Source organism: Euwallacea similis, chromosome 24, assembly GCF_039881205.1.
Source record: "Euwallacea similis isolate ESF13 chromosome 24, ESF131.1, whole genome shotgun sequence".
Classification (NCBI taxonomy): domain Eukaryota; kingdom Metazoa; phylum Arthropoda; class Insecta; order Coleoptera; family Curculionidae; genus Euwallacea; species Euwallacea similis.
Window position 1 is genome coordinate 535271 of NC_089632.1, and position 22228 is coordinate 557498.

A 22228-nucleotide genomic window follows, 5' to 3' on the forward strand; every position below is an offset into this window, starting at 1 on the left:
AGACATTACATAGACACAATGAAACATATAGGTAAAACTTACCTCGACTAACGTTGCCAAAGTATGTATGCCGCCCAGTTGACATATGGCCTGTCTGTGACCTTCGTCAAAGGACAGTTTCATCAAATGCGCCACAGTCTGCACAGGGTGTCTATCACTGTCTGCAACATTATATTATATTCATTTTTCATGTAAACCAAAAACTTCGAACAGGAAAATTTACTTACAGACAATTAAAAAAGAATATATAAATTTATTTTAAAAAATCATAAAATATCTTTTAATTCTGAAACAGAGATATTAAAATGCAATATTCACCACAAAAAGTTATTCATAAAAATTGAACCACAGGTTATGCTACTTGGAAAGCCATCACACTTAGAACGCAAGATTCTGTTCTTGAAGAAGATAAAAAAATGCTTCAAAAATTTGATCTTGGATATTCAAAATAATCAATATTAAAGCCCTAAAAACATTAAAATGAAAATTAACTTATTAATTTTTCTCTCTGGAAATTAACTTCAATTTATTTTTTTAAACAAATTGTTTATTATTAAAATGCGCACAATTGCCTCAATTTAATCGACAAATTGCATCGAATTTGTAAGACTTTACATACAATTAAAATAGGTGAATACAAACCTTCAGACTGAGTAGAACTAAGACTCTCACAGGTATCTCCTTCGTATTCTAAGTTGTATTTTAAACATTCGATATACCGCCTAGTATCTTCCAACAGCTTCAATATCCGAACCTCCCTTTTCCTGATTTTTTCATCCGGCTGAGAATTGACTAGATTATGCAGCGCTTGCGCCGCCTTCTTTCTATTTTCACTTTCTTTATCCGATTGCACCAATTGAACTAATAGAGGAATGCAGCCTATACGGAGGAATAACTAATTTGTCCAAACAATTTAAGCGATAAGACAAGAAATAGCTTACCGGACTGTCTCATTGCCAAGCAGCTTTCTGGACAACTACTTAGAGCCAACAGGGTTTCCCCCATATCGACGTGATCTTGGCTACCTAACATGGACAATAATCTATTGACCACGTCCATTTTGGCTTCTAGCTGCTGGGAAGACCATTTTTGCTCGGGACTGCACAGAACTCTATCTATTGGTACTCCCCCCGAGCTCGACGCAAAAGACATTACCGATGAAACATCCTAAAAAATTAAAAAATTAAAAAATGGACAATTTGTTAACATTTGAAGATTTGATACGTACAGTGTCTCAACAATAAACAATAGTATAATATAACAGTAATTTTCCCAAACACATGTGAAGAGTAATGTATGAAAAATAATGAATACATCATTATGGAAGGTCATGAAAAAGAAGATGACCCTTCAAGAGATTATCGCGATCCTTTAGATATCTCTGGGGATGCCTAAGAAGTCATTTGACTTGAAACTTGGTACAACATCCAGAGATTTTACAAAAATCTTATTAAAAGAACGTGCCGAAAATAACTTAATTAAAGTGGTTCCTTTGAGCAATTTACGAGAATAATGCTGAAACTTGCAGCGTTGCCTGCAGAACACTTGACAAGTAACAGAAGAAGAATCAAGAAACAACAGAAATTTGTTGCAACCCAAGATACAAAACTAATGTAAATACGTTACCTGAATTATTCTGATTGGCCTTTAAATTCTATGTTAAAACGAAATGTTTTATAAGTGATGTGTCCTAAAATTGATTCGACCCCGCAAACACAACAGTTAATAACGATTGTACAGACTTTATCTCAAATAGTTTGTAAAACTTGATATATTGTATATTTTATACATGTATGTATAACATATTAATAAAATTTTAAAGTATATGATGCACTTCTACAATTCTCATATTTAATTTTACGCCCTAATTCTAATACAAAAAGAGTTACTGGCATTAAGCCAGTATCACAAATTACGCACTGTTGAGATACCTTATATTTTATATCAACTCCTGAAAAAAATTATGTCATAACTTTGGTGCTAAATAACTTTTAAAGCTATTGCCCGATTTTCATATGTAGTTTTCAAGAATTTGATTGCAGGTTCACGCCTTATGAATCACATTATGTTCAAAAATGTTTAGCTAAATCCATTATCATTTCATACCGAGTGAAACGAACATCCATTATTATTTTTCCTAAAATTACGAAAAAACTTTTGTTTTACCCGATGTTATTAAAAGCATGGCTTAAAACACAAAGACATTACCTTAAAGAATGGTCAAGCAATTAAATTAAAAATTCATTAAAATCTATAAGTAGGTTAAAGAGTTATTTGATATAAAAATTATGTCATATTTTCCGTGATGTGATAATTTAGTCGAATAGTTTCTAATACTAGGTGATCAAACCAAAACGAACTGATTTTAAAATCCTGTCAAAATTTTAATTTTGATCGTACAGGATTAAATACAAACTTAATTTGTAGAGAAATTCAAGAAATTTTATAGCCAAAAGGACAAAATTGAAAACACATTACGTTTTAAAAATAATTTTATTTAAATGGCGACCTTCAGTTCCAATACATTCTTCCAAGCGGTCGTTGAAATTTCCCATTACTCTTTGCATTATATCGTCTAGAATCACCAAGATTTCATTTCTGATGGCTTCTTTTAATTCTTAGATGATTCTTGGTTTGTTGATATACACTTTAGACTTCAAGTAACCCCAAAGAAAGAAATCACAGGAGTTCAAGTCGAGAGAACGCGGAGGTTAAAGAACATCACCATTTCGGGAAATCACGCGTCGAGGAAAAGCTAATTTTAGGAAATTCATAGAAATCCTTGCCATGTGAGCTGTAGCTCCGTCCTGTTGAAACCAGATGCGGTTGCCGTCAATTTCATTTTCTTCAAGATGAGGGATTAAAAATTCTTGAAGCATACCGCGGTACCGGGACGAATTGATTGTTACTGCCTGCTCTCTCTCATTTTCGAAAAAGTAGGGCCCTATTATTCCGACTTTAGAGATTGCGCACCAAACACACACCAAGAACGCAACAAACCAAAAAAGTCACCTTTTGGCAGCATAGAGGGCGCTGATGTAATTTTTTCAGGTTATTAGGTGCCCAATAACGGCAATTTTGCTTGTTGACAAAACTGTTCAAGCTAAAATTAACCTCATCTGACAACATCACCACTGCATCTTCATCCTCTACATTTTTTTCCAATGCAACTAAACTTCCCAATGTGGGCTATGAGTTAAAGTAGTCTGCGTCTTTATCCGATCACACGGCTCCATGTACTACCAATTACAAAATTCACCGTTTTGGTTTGACCTTTCTGTATAATAAAATAAATATACTGCACCGTACGTTTTGACAGATCGAACTACAAGCACCCAATTCTTTTCTCTGGTTCTGAGCTGCAGAACTTGACCGCTCCAGGCTGGCAGGCTCGGAATTCCACAAGCTGACTCTCGTGACGTTTGGCCAAGCTCCATGAAACATAGATTCTAAAATAATATCAAGTGATCAGTAGATATTAGTTTTGTTCGTATGAAAGAAAGGTAATTCATCTAATATAGTTCTATTAGGCAAGCAACCAGTGTAACAAAATAATTCCGTAACGAGTGTCAAGAAAATTATGAAACCACTTTGTATAAATAAAATAAATGAATATGTTCAGCGATTTCGAAAATGGCAGGAGACCCAAATTTGGGTGAACATGAAGAGTTGTGTAATTTAAAGACCAACTCATTGACACTCAGAAAGATGAGATACGCATTTTATTTTTTGAATTAATTATTTAAAAATATTATATTGCACTTGGCAAAAATCAGACAAACCTTATCACAGTATCTTTATTATTTGAAATCAATTTTTATTTCTGAAATAAGATCGTAATTTTTTATAATGAATTTAAGAAGCTATTCTTATTCTGAATTCAACCATAGTTGAAATACATGTTAATTTTTGTTTCCTCGGTATTCTTGTTTTCGTCCTGTTTTCATAATACATTCAAATAATAACATGTGATTTCAAATCAATGCTTAGTGTAATATGGAATCTCCCCTCAACAAAGCAGCTAACCCTACGTAAAAAATGTCTAACGTTACAGAGACGCGTTGGTTTCTTTCATGATCTGTTTTTTCTCTCTTTAATTCAAGAATAGATTAACCAATTTCAATTTTTTTTAAATAGTTAAATCATGACTTTTAAAACAACACAGGACCATGATTTTAAACACACCTCACGATATTCTCAATTACTGTATTTTAATCTACCCCAAGTTTTCGATACGAAAAGGAATAATGGTTGTGGCTACTTATGAAATGAAAGTACTGTTTAAATAATAATAATAATAATAATAATAATAACAGTTTAGGGACATTTGTTTATTGACAAATCTCTTTATGTACTAACAAACTGGCACAGAACCTGTTATGGGTTAAATTCGTTTAACATACCCTAAGGTTACTATAAAATCTGAAAGACTAATAGCTTTCAAGTTAAGGCCGCTCTACTTTCTTTGTAGTATGTTAAATCTAAGATTCAAGCTGTCAAATTCGCCATAACAATGATTTACCTGTAGGTGCTTGACCTTCTGTCCTGATCGTAGCTGTAGGTTCACTGCTCACGGACATCTGAGCAGTACTTCTCGATGACTTGTCCTTTGAGGTTCCCAACCGGTACTCATCTTCGCTTGATAAGTGGTCTGGATCAGATATGGATGAGCCCTGATCGTACTGCAATTCGATAAGTTTCTTATTTATTTTGCGATGGAGAAGTGGGACTATAAAGTTTATTCTGGATTCACTGTTTTAGCTAAAATCTATTTTAGTAGAGGGTTTAGATAAATGTCAGCGGAAATAGAGAGACGACCTTTCAAGCAAAAGTGTTCTGTAATTTTAAATAGCATATCGGCACTTGGTAACGAAAGTGTAAAACATTAATAAGGTTAATTATTGTGTTGTAAATGTTTGTAAATATTATAAATACAAACTAACTTAACTAACAAATTCTATATGGTCCTTTTTTTAGCATTCAATAACTTTTATATAAACATAATGTCTTCCTTTCAAAACGTCGATTTAGATGTCGAGGGGGAGATCTAAATTGACAAAATGAAAGACATCTACAGTTTCCTAATCTGATTAACCGAATGGTGTAAATAATTGATTTGAAACTTAAATGACGACGATTCCCAAAAACATGGTATTTTGCAGAACAAAAACGACAGCCAAACCATTAACCAATATCACATGAGATGAATAATCCTATATCATATATACATATTATATTTAACCACTTTTTTAGAATTACCATACATACAGAACGGTTAATTGTAACCAAGATTGACCAAGGTACATCCTAATATTGGAAATAGGGTTGTATTACAATCCTTCGTCCTCAGCCATTTTAAATAACAATTTCAAATTGCCTTGCCTACCCATCAAGCGATACTTTGTTTTGAAGGATATGATGATTTTTGTTCAAAAGCGCGAAAAATAAAATCGAGTGAATCGTTTTCCATTCGGGAAAAAATTAAATAAGTTTAAACACAATAAATTTATTGAAATATTTATTAAGATTTAAATGAGTTTGAGGGGTAACTGAAAAGCAGGTATTGTCATCAACTAACATCAATACGTAAAATCATATACACTAGATATAAGAAAGAATTAAATTAACATATATTTCTGGTATTAGAGATCTTTGTGCTCGTAGAATTGAAAAGTTTTCAAAGAAACACATTCAGGATTCAAGGAAAAATAATAGACATAAATATGAATCAGAACTGTTATAAAAACTTCCAGGCACTAGTTAAATTCGCAAGAAAAAAGAAACGCAAGAGTTTTGACTAAGGGTTCCCACATTGAAGTGCTTGATCATTTCGTGGCAGATCCAAATTTACCATTTTTGAAGCTGTTTTAATCCAACAATATTTTAACAAGTTCTGTACGTAAAAAAAAATAAAAGTATCAAGTCAAATATTAAAGTGACTATAAGAGTAACAAGGAGAGGTCCCCAACCGGTCGTCTGGTTTTGGGGCGTTTTTCGTGTGGTTGTAGTATAGGTAAAGTCTTAACTATTTATAAAATGACAGCTTCCAATTTTCCCCCGTTTTTAAGAAAATTGCACTTAAAATTTTGAAAATACTTTATATACCTGAAATATTATTGTTGAAGTAAGCTGATAACCGAGTGATAAAGATGCGAGACTAATAACGTTGAGATCCTGGGATCATCAATTCCCAGTCGGAGACTTTTTTTTACATGTATTTTAATATCTAGAATTGAAAAACTAATGACTATAACAACAATTCTCTAAGAGCCGTTGTTCTATTTATACTACAGGGTGGCCCATCGAAAAATTATTACAGTATCAGCAGGTCAAAAAAGAAAACCGATTAACAATTACAAATCCCGGTATCAATTCTCTAATGTCGGTAAATTGATCAAAAGGGTTTCAGTATTTTTATGTGTCGGTATTTTTATCTGGTTCCTGGTGTCACAAATATTTATGTTTTATTTGTTTATTTGATAATTTTCATTCAAGTAACTGGACTAGAGAGCAATAAATTAATATATGATTAAACATTTTTTTTAATATGTAATGTAGAAGAAAGAAAACACCGAAAATTATTGTTACAGTCATTAGTTCTTCAATTGTAGATGTTAAAATGTATGTAAAAAGAAAAAATTCTTAGACTGAGAATTGATCCCAAGACCTCAACGTTACTAGTTGCCTTTATCACTCGCCTGTTAACCAGCTTACTTCAACATTAATATTTCAGATACATAAAGTATTACCAAAACTTTAAGTGCAATTTTCTTAAAAACAGAGAAGAGTTGGAAGCTGTAATTTTGCAGTTTGTTAAGGTTTTACCTATACTACAACCACACGAAAGGACGTCTCAAAATTAGACGACTGGTTGGGGATCTCTCCTTGTAAGACTAACAATTGCATCCTTTGACTAAATTGAACATAATTAAAAAAAAAGTTTTCTTGACAACACTTACTTTAGTGATGAAAAGTTTTTCTTTAACGTCATGCAAAAACCTTTGGTTTATAAAATTTCACCAAATAATATTAAGGAACTGAAAATTTAAATAACGCATGAATACAACTGCATCGGTAAAAAATCTTCGACAAAATTGAAAGACTACTGGTCACTTCCAGGTAGTGCTATTTGAAATTAAATTTTATGTTTGAAAGAATGGGACTCCTTGCGACTCTTAAAAGTATGTCACGTGGATAAATAGAGATGGATAAACGAGAATAAATGGCCGCACGTTCCTCACCAATTCAACTAATATATACATATAATAAATTTTAATTTACATTTATTTGATGACAACTATAAAATAATTAAATTTAACAAATTGCTATAAAGCTTTTTCAACACTGAATCCATTTCATCCGCATTATTCCTTATACATGTAATATTTCGGTATCGTTATGGAAAGAAAAAAAATAAAACAAAGCAAGTTTTGAGGTACTCCTTTACTTGTCAAGGACCAAGGCCGGAATGCCCCGCGATACACATGTCTTATCCACCCCCGAGTGCATCCCTCTCTTTTTAAGAGCATTGATAAGCCGCATTCCAGGCTTTTTCCCACGATTCCCTGACCCATCATCAATTTTTCTCTCGCCTATGTTAAGGAATTCATAAACAACCCTCTATCGTTTTCTCACGCTTATCTTAGAAGTAATTTACGGCTAACCCCCATGTCATTCTCACATGGTATTACTTGATAATTTTAACATAAGCGAGGAATGCTCACATACATATAACTAGTAAAAAATTGTAACTTACGTTGGGAGAATTTGACCTGTCATGTTGTTGGTTTAAAAGTAGGGATTCCATGGTGTAATCTAAAGGTTTTTCATTCTAAAAAAAAATGAGAGAAAATGTTTGAAACATGTAAAAATGTTAATTTTAGCTCTGTTTTTCAAAGAGAACATCAAATACAGACAATCTATATATAGTTACACACTGTCAAAATCTTTAATTGACTTACAACACTATTTTACACTAAAAAATAAGCTTAGTTTTTGAGAGAAGGCATGATGTTAAAATTCAAGGTTTTTCCATTATTTGTATAGAAATTCTATAATATTTGAGATATTTATTAAACATTTTCGCAATCAGTGATGCAGCTCAAAAAAAGATAGTAAAACTGACCTGATACCAGAAAAAAATATCACAGTGTAACTTTCACGACCATTTCATTCAATATAAATTAATGTACTTTATGTTGAAAACAAAATGCTAGAGACTCATGTTTACAAATTTTCTATACAGAATACCATTATAAGCACAATTACTCATTCAGGTTTGTCTTTAAAGTAAACCACGTACGTTCACAAAAGTGCAATAAAAACAAATAATGCGCTTCCAGAACAAATTTTAAACCATTTCCATTCAAACTTTATGATACCTATGCTTGTTTACACATGTACTTATGCTATTTGTGTAAACTGCCACAGTCGATTCTTTGTGGCTCTATATTTATTTAGAATGCGTAAAGATACAGCTGGTGAATCGATTTTTACGATAGTTTATCAAAGAATAATCGAAAGAAAAGATATGCAAATATTGATACCTCACTTCAGACTCATTATTAGTAGTAGACTAAATGTGTAGACTTTTGATTTAATACGCGAAAAAATAGAAAAAGTTCTTTGCAATGTAAATCAAATCATCGTGTAGTCAATAAACTGAATCTTGTTTTAGTGTCATAATTAGTTTAGGTATAGAAAACGTTACTTTCCCCATTCCTTCTTATTTTGAATTCCAAACTGAAAAGGTTGTGACCCGAAAAAAATTCGGGGACATACGGCACATCAATTTTCTAATAAAAGGCTAACAACCCCAACACCAAAAAACGCATCCGAGCCATTATAAATTGATCAACACGAGAACAATAAAATACTAGCAATTTGAAATTATCAATAGCAACGAAAGACACAGATTATAAATCCTGCTTTATAATTTCCAATATGCTAATAATGAGCCTCGCATTTAAATCGCCCTGTATAATCATTTATAACATCGCTAACAGTTAAGGTTGCTCTTTTAATTTACAAATACGTTGCTTTGTCTCTTTTGTGTTATGTTTGTTTACACCAGACCACTATCCCGCACTTCTTTAGAAAATTCCTTTGACTTGGGCTTTGACTCTTTCATTCTCCATTACCAAACTATAAATATTTATTACATAGAAGTTATTTATACAAGCGAAATGATGGCATTTATCCCTACAGCAGCATGCGTCCGGAAAATTATTCCAATATTTCACTTTGTGCCTACTTGCGTTAGCACCGATGTTATTTTGGGAGAAGTTGGAAAAAATGTGTCAGGATGTTGAAAAGATGTTTTTTTTTGTTTATGGAAGTATTGTGGTTTCATCTTAGAATTTTAGGCTGTGAAGCATCATAGTGGTAGTTTGTTTTGAAGAATTTATTATGCCAACTTTTATTTAATAGTGTTAATATTATAAACATAATTACCCATTTTCCTCTTTTTATTTACTTAAATACTCATTTTGCATCCTAAAACAAACAACTTTTTCGATGCGATTTAATAAAAGAGCAACTAAATGTTATTAAGAATAAATACCATACTAATCGATAATATAACATCCCATTTTACAACAACAAAATGTTTAGAAGTGTTGGCTTCTTTCCAAAATGCTAACAGTTCCCGTCAAACTACAGAAGTATCTGAAAATAAATTCAGGGTTTTCAGATTTTTAAAACTCACTTTGTCTGGAACCGTACTGCCGTCGCTGCTCTCTTAAGAGCGTCTCATTTTTAATCCCATTAAAGCGGCACTTAATATCTGCTTTATTTTATTGATATTACAAAAATGTGATTGACTGGTACTTGAGGATCAAGATTTAATACGCTTTTGTATAAGTGGGTAATTTTTTTTCTTCATTTGTGGTCTGTGTAAAAATAAACACAGATAATTCTGAATGTGTAGCGGTTGTCACCCTGGTTGACCGCCTGGTAATGGCAAATCATTAACTTGCCATTTGAATGACAGCAATTCCTGAATAACAGATAAACGATTAACCACAACACCATAGATAAAGGATCGGTAGATGCGACGACAGTTTTCAGATACGGATTTTAGTACTGATTAATTTAAATTTTAACCTGAACTAACGTACATATATACAGTACTACTAACGTAACTAAGATTTAAAAAGATACATAACTTGTGTTGTATATACTGTAACAGTATAGATATAAGACACTATGCACAAGTGAAATATTAATTTTTATGGGATGGTTCAGGGTGTCAGTGATAAGAGGTTCTTCCCCACATTTGGGTACCTGGCAGATTTTCGAAAAAATGTGAAATAAAAATTTTCACAAGTAAAAAATATCAAGGGTTTTATTGACACTTATAAACCGGCACTTTCACACTCTAAGAGTGAAATTGTCAAATAGTTTGAGTTACAATGAAACCCTTTTCATGTTTATCTTCATTTTTTATGCTAATTTTAAAAACATTTTTTATTGCGTTAGAGAAAACTAAGAGGAATTTTTTATCCTTTTTTGTGAATGTCAATAGGATATTATAGTAATCTACTATTTATATCCTAAATTTGTCAATAGAAAACAAATTGACAGGTGCTAAACTATAAGAAACTTATAGCACTTGAATAGTGACAAAATTTTAAATGCTAATAAATGCAGAATAGATTAAAATTGGTATAATATTACCTAAATGGCATATTCTTCTAATATATACATACATATGTATGTATATATTCTAAATAAAATACAGGGTGACTGGTTAGGACAAAAATTATTTTTTAACTACGTTTCATGAAAGACTTAGCCGTAAAATTATTATTAAAATGAAGTCCTACAACTTTGTTATTAACCCTTTTTCGATAATTAAGTTAACATCAAGATAAAATAACGGGTCTTCCATCTTAAATTGAAAAATAATTTGTTTTAAAAAGGTTTTCAATAGAAGGGCGGATCGTGTGTGATGACGATAAAATTCGTTTTATTTAAGCACTCAGAAGGTAGGAAACGGAAAGACAATTTTTTTAAAATATTCGCAACTCCTGAAAATAAATTGCTTCTAAAACAACAAATGCTTAAAATTACCTTGTATAATTTTCGATGGGACAATCCAATATGAAAGGCCGGAAAAAGATTTAAGATCCTTCAGAAAAAAACATTATTTCCATAAAAGGAAGCCAAGTAGAAGACCCTGCGAGCTAAAATGAGTCACCTCCTTAGTTTCAATAACACATGGCAGCAATTAAGCGTAAACGAGGTCTATTATTCCAAACTTGAAATATTAAGTTAAAATATCCCACTAACCAGACTTTTTCAAATATATACGAGGCTCACACTCAGGGATTACGACCGGCACGATTATACAGACTACACAAAACAGCTGTGCTGCACTGCAGGACGACTGTTGGAGTCGGAACGAAGTAAACGAAAGCAGGAAACTGCGGGAAAGGCTGCCAATACACGATCAGACTTATTTCATGACTTTTACCTTACCTTTTTTACCTTGAAATAATGAAACGCTAAAATGGAATCTTTACCATTAACGCTTCATAATGTAAAACCTTAAAATGTGTTGTATTATCATTTTTTACTTTATAAATAAACAAATAACTAGCAACTGATTCAATCCCAAATAGAGTTCAGGGTTTTTCAAAATTACTTTATATTAAGAAGTATCATACAAATTTAAGAAGTTATATATGTATAATACTAGAACATTGGAAAGTAAGTAATAGAAGTCAAAAAAAAAAATTACTTCTATTTAAACATTATAAAATTGGTCATCGTGACAAATCTGTCACTGTTTTCAAAACCTAGGAAAAATTATTATAAAAACGAAAATGACCATACATAAATTGCCTGAATGTCAGCATGTAAAATATGTGAAACGCTCTGAAAATGGTCACATTTTAAGTTTCTTAGTTTCATGGAAATTATCTCCCAGAGCTGCCAGTATTTTGTACATCAAGTCTGATTAGTTAATTCCTGAGCTTATGTTTTCAGGCGAGCACTTGGAAATCAACTTAATTAGTTTTCCTTTATTGTAAATTCCAAATTGTTGCCTAGTAGAGCGCAAGTAACGCAAGGTTGCGTTGTATACATGCGTTTATACAGCTTGAGAAAAGTGTTAGTGGTACGTCAATTTATAAATCCAAGTTAATTAATTTTGTTTATCTAAATAAACAGGAATTATACTTCCTGTGTATCGAAATATCCTTAATTTAAACTATAATTTTCCTTGCGGTCGACAATAAAAACAGAATAATAAGATCAGAAAAGCGAACACTGCGGACTAGAACCTATAATCAACATACTGTGTCTAATCTTCAATCTTATTCAAATTACACATATCCTACGTGGGTATCCCTTAGATGCGTATATGAAAAAGTACGTAAAATGTCGCCCACATCTTCATAACAAATGATTAATTAAGTTGATAAAAAATTTAAATAAGTCGCATAAAAAATAATTCGAAGGAAAAACATTGTTCCAAATACACATATATTTTTGGGAGTGGTTTAGTTTACAGATAACACACTGACTGATACAGATAGAACGACGTCTGTGGTCCCCTTTAACACGCGCCTGCTCTGAGTGCGACTATTGGCTGCCAGACAGGGGGTGGCTATGAAGAAGGTGGAGGGTGCATCGAATCGTAAAGAATCTCAAAAGGGAGCATGTAATTTGAAGATGCATGACCGAGTGTATGGTGCAGCTGAGTGTATGGAACTTATAGTCGAGCGATCCATATAAATTTAAATAGACATTTTATTGCCAGTTCCGATCCAAATAACAATTTAGAGTAATGTGGCCAATTACCGCAGGTATATTTCAATACGTAGGTTTCATTAACGCGTACGCCTAAATGTTGTTTTTTAGAGCAACGCCAAGATAAACTATATCTGAAGACAATATCGAAAATTTACAAATTTTATGTTAAATTATTAAATAAGTCTTGGAAACTCTATACTAAGATTATTAGTAAAAAAATCATGTGACTATAGAAAAATAAGAAGGTGAAGTTAGTAAAATACCCGTTTAAAAAATAGAATACTGTATTAAGATAATTAGAACGACGCCAATGCCTTATAGGTTGATACTAAATAATTATTCTCTAACCATGTAAAGTGAACAATTTTATTAACACTACTTATGACGTTAGCCTCTAATGCATGGCAAACATAAGTGATCACAATTTCCCTCGTGTAGCTCCACTCAAGTTTGATAATAACTGCGGAACGTTTGATGATAACTGATAATAACGAAAAAGATCGAAACAGCAACATTTTTAGTCGATTTTAAGAGATATATGTATGTACATCTCCCGAACAAAGAAGCAACGGAGAAAACATTTTCAATAAAAAATGACAAAAAGCACGTTTTTCTGCTATCAAAATCGGTGATTGGTTTTTATTAAAATTCAGATTTTGAATGGCATTTGGATGGATAAAATACAAAGTATAGTAATATTATTAAATTTTAACCCACTGCATTTTTAAAAAATGTACCTTCAAATAGAGAATTAAATATTATTTAACGATCTGTTTCTTTATCAATGAAAAAATCTAAAAACCGCTTGTTACTTAAGATTTATTCTACTAACGCTAAAACTGACTTTATCCCTTAGATATGATTGATAATAGTGTGCACGTTTACATCCTTTAGTTCAGGTAGGTTCAGATTTTGACTAATCTTTTATTTATCTTTATTATTACTATAACTAGGACAAGAAGAGTTTTAGAATTCATTCCCTCAACTGTCTTCTCTCACAATATGTACCTATTTTGAAGTTGAATATGCAAGGTGGTTCAGACTTCAATCTTGAAAAAGTTAATAGGCGACAGAACTAGAATATAAGCAGGAACAAAATACAGGATAATAAACTTTCAATTTTTTTTTGTTAATCTATAACTCCTATCGTTTCTGACAAATTTCACTAAAATGTCTAACATATGAATTTAGATAGTTTTACAACCTACGTCATCAGGTTTTTCAAAAGGTGCTAAGCTTTTTTCGATTATGATATTTATGGGGATAAGCTCCCTTCAGAAACCTCAATTTTTTTTCTCATACTCTGCTTTTATGTTCATCTCAGGATTTACATTTCTTAGGATGACATTCATAAGATTGAAAAATGCCATACCAAAAAAAATTGGGGTGGTAAAACGGAGCCTCACCCTAGAAAATAAAAATAGTCTCGAAAGTTTAACACCTTAAATATGAAAACAAAGTTTTAAATCACATTAGTCCAAATGAATCTTCCTTCTTATTTTTTTAAGTTTTGTTGCATATTAAACATTCCTGATTAAAATTGAATTACTTTGTATATATGAAAAAAATGAATGTTTATCATTTTTTAAAAGACTATTCAAGTTAACTTAGATTGCTTGAAAACTATACTATACAGGGTGGTCAATTTTACGACGCATTCTATGGGGATTTTCGAAACGGTTAAAGATACAAGGTTGGTTAAATGGAGAAAAAAATTCGTATTTTTATGCTCTGCAAAAAGCTGAAAGCAAAATTGGAATATCTTATGTAATTACTAAGATATCAACGAAATACCAAAAATGTCGATTTTCTTTTTTTGTCTATAACTTATTTATTTTTCATACAATCATTTTGAAACTGGGGCGTTCTATATTTTCCGTTAGTGTCTTCAATATGGAAAGGTCAAAAATATCCTAGACCTACTAGTTTACGTGAAAATAATACTAACTTTCGATTTTCTTATGGACGCCATATTGGATTTTCACATTTTTGAAAAATACGAAAGATTTCCGTTTCGGCGAGGTGCAACACAAAGATCTTCTGAACTATTAGGTTGTTCGGAAAGTAATTTCGTTTTTTCCCGACAGAGGATTTAATGGTATTTTTTTGCACTTAACCTCACACTTAAGCCATATAATTTTTATATGCTTTGAGAGCTCATATAACAAGGCTTGTGTGTGAAACATTTCAATTAATTCTACGCAGTAGTTTTTGGTTGGTGCCCTTTTAAATATGGAGAGCGATAAGCAGCATTTTCGACATATCCTACTGTTTTACTACAGAAAGGGTAAAAATGCTGTTCAAGCCAGAAAGAAATTGACCGATGTGTATGGAGAAGGTGTGTTGACAGTACGCCAGTGTCAGAACTGGTTCTCTAAATTTCGATCTGGCAATTTTGATGTCGAAGATGCACCACGTTCGGGAAGGCCGGTTGAAGCTGATAAAGACGCCATAAAGGCATTAGTTGATGCGAACCGTCGAATAACAACACGTGAGATCGGATTGAAGTTAAATTTATCGAATTCAACAGTTTATGACCACTTGAAAGGCCTGGGATTATCCTCGAAGCTCGATATATGGGTTCCCCATGTTCTCACAGAGAGAAATCTGTGTCGCCGCATTGACGTCTGCGATTCGCTTCTCAAACGTGACAAAAATGATCCGTTTTTGAAGCGCATCATTACTGGGGACGAAAAATGGGTTGTATACAACAACGTCAAACGCAAGAGGTCATGGAGCAAAAAAGATGAATCGACTCAAACCATTTCCAAAGCCGATATTCACCAAAAAAAGGTGATGCTGTCTGTTTGGTGGGATTTTAAAGGAATCGTTTTTTTTGAGCTTTTACCGGATAACACAACGATTAATTCGGAAGTCTACTGCCAGCAGCTGGACAAACTGAAGGATGCACTTCAACAGAAAAGACCCGAACTAATCAACAGAAAAGGTGTAGTGTTTCACCAAGACAACGCGAGACCTCACACAAGTTTGGTCACTCGCCAAAAGCTTTTACAGCTTGAATGGGACACAATGCCACACCCACCATATTCTCCAGACCTGGCACCATCGGATTATTATTTGTTCCGGTCACTCCAAAATTTTTTAGACGGTAAAACTTTCATCTCAAATGATGAGGTCAAAAACCACCTCGATCAGTTTTTTGCCAGCAAAGACAAAAAATTTTATGAGCGTGGAATTATGCTACTACCAGAAAGATGGCAAAAGGTGTTGGACCAGAACGGCCAATATATAATTTAATAAAGCATTTGTTTATTATACGAAAACTGTCATTCATTTTCACATAAAAAAACGAAATTACTTTCCGAACAACCTGATATTTTACAATAAAAATTAAAATATTTAAATATTTGATGAAAAAATCAAGTAGCACTGGATTTGTCAAGGTCATAATTGGTTACCAAGTTACTGACTGTCTTTGACACATAAGTCAAGTGGCCAATATTATTGGTTGCTATGTCAACATAATTTTATTTAAAAAGGAATTTAGTAAAAAAGTGAGTTTTGTTCTTCTGTGAATTAAGTAAATTTTAATTTTCATCAAAATGGGAAGATATTTCTCCAAAGATGAGAAAATAAACATGTATAATGTGTACATAAGACATTCAAAAAACGCCGTTGCTGCATTAAGGGATTATAATATTCTTTATCCCAAAAGAAGGCAGCCCAATGCTTCAACATTTGGACGTATATAGGCGCGAATACGGCAAAATGGTAATTTTGAAAATCGAAGACATAAGATCAATCAACAGCGAGAAAACATAAATGAAATAAACGTAATAGCTCAAATTAACATAAATCCAGAAATGTCTCAGTGACAATTTGCCAGGGAGTGTAACATCAGCAAGTCTACTGTTCAAAAGATCTTGAAGAAACATAAGATCCATGATTATAAGTTCCTTTTAGTGCAAACGCTCCACATAGGAGATGAACAACGTCGCTTGGAGTTTTGTAGGTGGTTTCGGGGTCAACTTGCGACAGATCTTGAGTTTTGTAGAAAAGTGTTGTGGTCCGATGAGTGGTTATTTACCATTAGTGGACTATTTAATCGGAAAAATAAACATTATTATTCTGTAAATAATCCTCACCTTGTACGCCTAGCTAGACCACAAATTCGCTACTCTATAAATATTTGATGTGGTCTCTTAGACCTTTTTTTATGGAAGGCAATTTAAATGGACAAAGTTATCTTAACTTTTTGACAAACGGATTAGAAGAATTAATTGATAACTTACTTATTAATACAATAAAGAAACTAAAATACTTCCAACAAGACGGTGCAAGTCCACATAATGCCAGAGTGGTGAGGGACTACTTGGATAACCGCTTTCCAAATTCGTGGATTGGAAATAACGGTCCCGTACGATGGCCACCACGATCTCCCTGTATGAATCCCCTGGATTATTTCTTATGGGGTTTTGCCAAAAATAACATTTACAATACACCTATTCTCAGTAAAGATGATCTTAGAAATCGAATTACAAATTTCTTTCGGACCATTGACCCAGTTGTTATCAGAAGAGTTACTTCAAATATGTATGAGCGAACGGCGTTATGTATTACTCATGGTGGCGGTCATTTTGAACATTTTATGTAATTTTCTCTCCTCGTATTAATTTCTTTGTTAATTAATGTTAGTTAATGTTAAAGTTTGTGTTATTAATTTCCAAAAATACATTTGATAATTTTTTTTATTACTTATTTAAAAGTTGTATTATTGGCTACTTGACTTATGTGTCAAAGACAGTCAGTAACTTGGTAACCAATTATGACCTTGACAAATCCAGTGCTACTTGATTTTTCATCAAATATTTAAATATTTCAATTTTTATTGTAAAATAGTTCTGAAGACCCTTGTGTTGCACCTCGCCGAAACGGAAATCTTTCGTGTTTTTCAAAAATGCGAAAATCCAATATGGCGTCCATAAGAAAATGGAAAATTAGTATTATTTTCACGTAAACTAGTAGGTCTAGGATATTTTTGACCTTTCCATATTGAAGACACTGACGGAAAATATAGAACACCCAAGTTTCAAAATGATTGTATGAAAAATAAATAAGTTATAGACAAAAAAAGAAAATCGACATTTTTGGTATTTCGTTGATACCTTAGTAATTACCTAAGATATTCCAATTTTGCTTTCAGTTTTTTGCAGAGCATAAAAATACGAAACTTTTTCTCCATTTAACCAACCTTGTATCTTTAACCGTTTCGAAAATCCCCATAGAATGCGTCGTAAAATTGACCACCCTGTATAATAAAATCGGAAATTCAAATATTTTTTGCTTCAAAAATCAACACGCCAAAAGCTAAAAAAAAACGAATCTGTCACAGTTCATTCCTTCACTAGGAATAAGAAAATTATAAAGTTTAATTAACGTTTCCGACTTATGTTTAAACATCAGTACTCGCCACTGTATCAAGTCTATAGCAACCAATCCACAAATCCAGCAGTACCATTTAATCATACTGTTAATATGCATTACAAGTAAGGCAAATATTGGATTTAAATTTGTATATTGTAAGTAAAAACCATGGTACTATTTACTTACCTGAATGTAATACAGATAATATAATAACGAAAACACAATACACCAATACTATTTTGGATGATTGAAAGTCATTAGCTTTTATCTCCCAATCATACTTGATAATTAATTAAAAATGTGCTGAATAGAAACCGATAGATGCCATTCTATACAAAAAATTAAGTAGGGCGAATAAAAGCAATGATTCAACTGATAACACAATGCCAGGAAATAATGGTTCCTTGATTTTGTAGACAAATTGTAAAGTACGCGGAAAATTCATATTTCAAAGCAAATAAAATAAATTGGCTCACAAAAATAGTGACCTAATTTATAATTATCTGAATATTTGAGATAGCTGAATGTTTGAATATCTTAAATATTGAATTATTGAGTACGCAAAGTGTTGTTCTTGGTGCAAAGCAATAATATACTACTTTCCGCTCTTAAATATCACACGAAGTTGAAACCAAAAGATGTACTACATAACTGTAATGTTTAACATTTATAGTATTCACACAAAAATATAAAACATTAATTGTAACATAATTTAAATAGGTCTAAAAGATTTCTCAGAACACATTTTTTTGTCTAGAAAAAAAATTACAAGAACTTTTCAGACAATTTTTATTTTTTAGGAAGTTTGTCTACAGACGTAGCAATATTGTATATTGTTCTATTGACGAAGAACTTTATGAAAATTTCTTGTAATTTTTCTTGTAACCCCTCTAAGTGACTTTACAGTAATAGTTTGAAAATAATCGCCGCTATCAAATGCGAGGGTTCATCAGAACCATTGACGAGCAGTGCATCACTATTTCTAGAATTAAATTCGCTTTTGCTTTTTTTGTTCATGAAAAGACGCCAAAATATTTTGAAACACGATACTTCAAAAATAACGGAAAATGCTCTTTTCTGGCCATGTTTTGTGAGCAGTTGTACAATAATAAATATAGAAACTAAAGTGGAAACTCACCTGTACTGATTGAGAAGAGTTTCCGATTAAAGGACGAGCTAGCTGCTGGACACGTTGGGCCTTACGCCTAAGGCCGCGTACCTCGGCCAGCAATGCTTCATATTGCGAAACTGGTAGAGACATGATTTAACAAGAAAATCAGTCCCATCAGTTTACACTGAAAACAACAATACTTATTGAAATATAATCAAAAACAACAAATGTCGAATACGTTTTTCAGTAACATCTGTAGTTTTAAGGGGCGTTGGAATGTGGTAAAATGGTTATTTTAATGTAAAATAGTAAAGTACAAGTTACGCTTTTACTTTTGCGTTCTAGGTTGTAAAAGTGCCATTTTACGTCCGCAAATGGTTGCATGCAAGAATTCATTAAGTATTAGTTATAGCCTATAGTGGTATTCAATAATAAGTAAGTATTAAATAAAGTTTTTCAGTACACAGGATGACCTTTTTGTGTTGACAGTATTAGAAAGTCATTTAAATGAACAAACATTTGCAGTTTTTGGGATGCAATAAGCAATTTAGATCATCCCATTGCATTTGGTACTTCTGACTATTTCAGGACTGTCTTTCTAATGCTTTTGGTCCATATTTGTGAATATGGTTTGCAGATTTTCAATTTTTTCAAAAGTTAAAAATATTACAGAGCATTTAACAAAATTTGTCATACCTCGTCAAATTAAATAAAATAAACTGTATCTAAAGATTATTTGTTGCTGAATTAATGGCCTAGACTCGGTTACATTAATAGATTTCAGCGAACTTTAAACTTCAAATATCTCAATAAATTATGTCCATAAAGACTTGTACTAAGAGACCTTCTTTTCATAAAACATGTAGGAAAACACAAAAGTCATAAATAAATTTTATACCAGGTAATAAAAAAGTTATGACCTTTTAAAGAGGTTTACCTAGCGCTAACAGCACCCTCTACAATATGCATTGAAAATGTAAACGTATTCTGATTTTCTGCCCCTAAAAACCCCCCAACATTTTGTTCAGATAGTAGCATCACAAACGAAGTAATTAATTTTTTTACTTTAACGCCCTGTATTTTGAAAATCATCCTCTTTTGGACTAAGATAAATGGGTTAAATCGTAGTTTTCGCCTCAGAAATCTGTGGCAGAATTTTGTACAGGTCTTTTAAAGACATCCTGTATATCCCGCGAGAAGACTATAACGTTTTAACGTTATACAACGCATTCGATAATTTGCAAACATAGTCAGTTTGCCGCAAAACGCTCATAACTCGATTTTCCCAATAAAACTGAAAGATAGTAAATGTAAATCAGTAAAAGCCAAATTTCTTCCATAATCTCCAATTTATTGCGTGGTGTCACGCTGCCTTGCTACTGTCGGGCATGCTGCTTTGTGAGGTCACATCACTACGAAAGCGTTTCGCACATATGTGAGAATTTTTCATTTTTCTTTTGAGTTTTTTTGTACCTTTAGATGCCAATATCTTTAGAGGGGTGTGGCTGTAGGACAAAAAACTTGACACAAAAGTATAGGAACTTTCCCAGAGATTTCTACCATTGGGCATTTTTAGATTAGCTGTAACAACAATGACACTTTGATTAGTTGACAATATTTTTACATTAGTCAACATGAGAGATGTCATAATATTTAAAAAAATCCTTGGTAGATGAATCCATCTCAAACACTCTAAGACTTGTTAATACTTCAAATAAGTAGTAAATAGTTACTTCCTTTCAATCGGTGTGAAATTTGGCATTTTTCATTTTTGATCTTAAACATCTAGCAAAAAAAAACATTTTTGACCATCAGTGAGAAATGTTATTTTGAGAGTTGCCTACAAGTGAGAGGTCCATTAAAAGGAAAACTGAAAAATATCACTACAAATGATTGCCTAGTCTTGGTTGTATCATCTAGTCAGAAAACATCCCATATTGTCACTTTTTCAGTTTTCACCTAAATAGAAAAGTTACATTGCTGCTCAAGTGTCATATGCTTAAGTAAAAATTCTTAGAGGCATCCCAAAAGTATGTAAACTGTGATTTCTAATGATTTAATATGGAATTAACTCATTCCCTACAATAGGAAAGAAAATGGACAATCGTTAAGTAGGTTCCCAGATATTAGTTACTACATGGAGCTATAGATTCTTGAATTTGTAACATTTAGAAAATTCACATAGTTCATTTACTGTGACTAATTGTGTGTGTGTGACTAAATGTGACTCATTACTGTGCCAATTAACACTAAGATTTGAAGCAAAAATTCTGTTATCGGAATTTTCAATTTAGTGTTTTTCTTGGTTCTAAAATTCAAATATCGATTTTGTTTACGCCTGCGTGGGAGTCAAGTGCCATGCTATTTCTCCTAATAAAATTTGATCAGTTCTAACACAAGTTGCTAAAAAACCATAACATCTAGTAGCGAAAAGAGTTATGAAGAGACGTGTGAAAATTCATTGGACTTAATTAGAGGAAAAAAGGCAAGAAAAATTACAAACTTTTATTAAAGAATAGTCTAAACAAAACAGCATTCTTACCATGACTTGATCCAACCAGAAACCGAAATCAGCAATAATCGTTGCAAGATAACATGTAAACGTTTAGTCACAAAACGGCACTTTCCCTACAATTTCACTAATAAACACTTCATATTTTCACTAATTTCTGAGTTTTTCTTTCACATTTTCATTTTAGACCTTTCTACTGTACCCCCAAGGAAAACAGAACTGGAACAGAACGGAATGCGCAAACGCAAGCACATGGCAGTCATCAGATCATCAGTCATTGTACTTTGACAGTTGTGTATTGCCAGCTCAACTTTTTTTTCGGGATTTGGATGCCTCCCTTTTTTTTATACAAATTTTATTACAAGCAAAATAAGATATACATATAAAAATACAGATACTTTGTCGGCGACACTGAAGTAGTAGTTGGTTGCATCATATAAACATTAAAGTGGCGTGTTGAT

General features: G+C 32.3%; 1 protein-coding gene across 6 annotated transcripts in view; it reads right to left on the reverse strand.

The window, feature by feature from the left end:
* Nucleotides 1-21983, reverse strand: part of LOC136416602 (adenomatous polyposis coli homolog) — a 57255-nt gene extending 35272 nt beyond the window's left edge. For 4 of the 6 annotated variants that reach the window (XM_066401863.1, XM_066401862.1, XM_066401861.1 and 1 more), the window contains exons 1-8: nt 21798-21983; nt 19283-19439; nt 7757-7831; nt 4523-4682; nt 3310-3449; nt 942-1167; nt 643-879; nt 43-161 (exon numbers count right to left, since the gene is read on the reverse strand). In XM_066401863.1, the coding sequence (XP_066257960.1) occupies nt 43-161; nt 643-879; nt 942-1167; nt 3310-3449; nt 4523-4682; nt 7757-7831; nt 19283-19405 (1080 nt within the window). In that variant the 5' untranslated portion in view covers nt 19406-19439; nt 21798-21983. Of the gene's footprint in view, nt 1-42; nt 162-642; nt 880-941; nt 1168-3309; nt 3450-4522; nt 4683-7756; nt 7832-11292; nt 11424-19282; nt 19440-21797 lie in introns of those variants that run through there. The other 2 variants (XM_066401864.1, XM_066401865.1) reach the window with 2 other exon arrangements.
* Between the last annotated feature and the right edge of the window lie 245 nt (nt 21984-22228).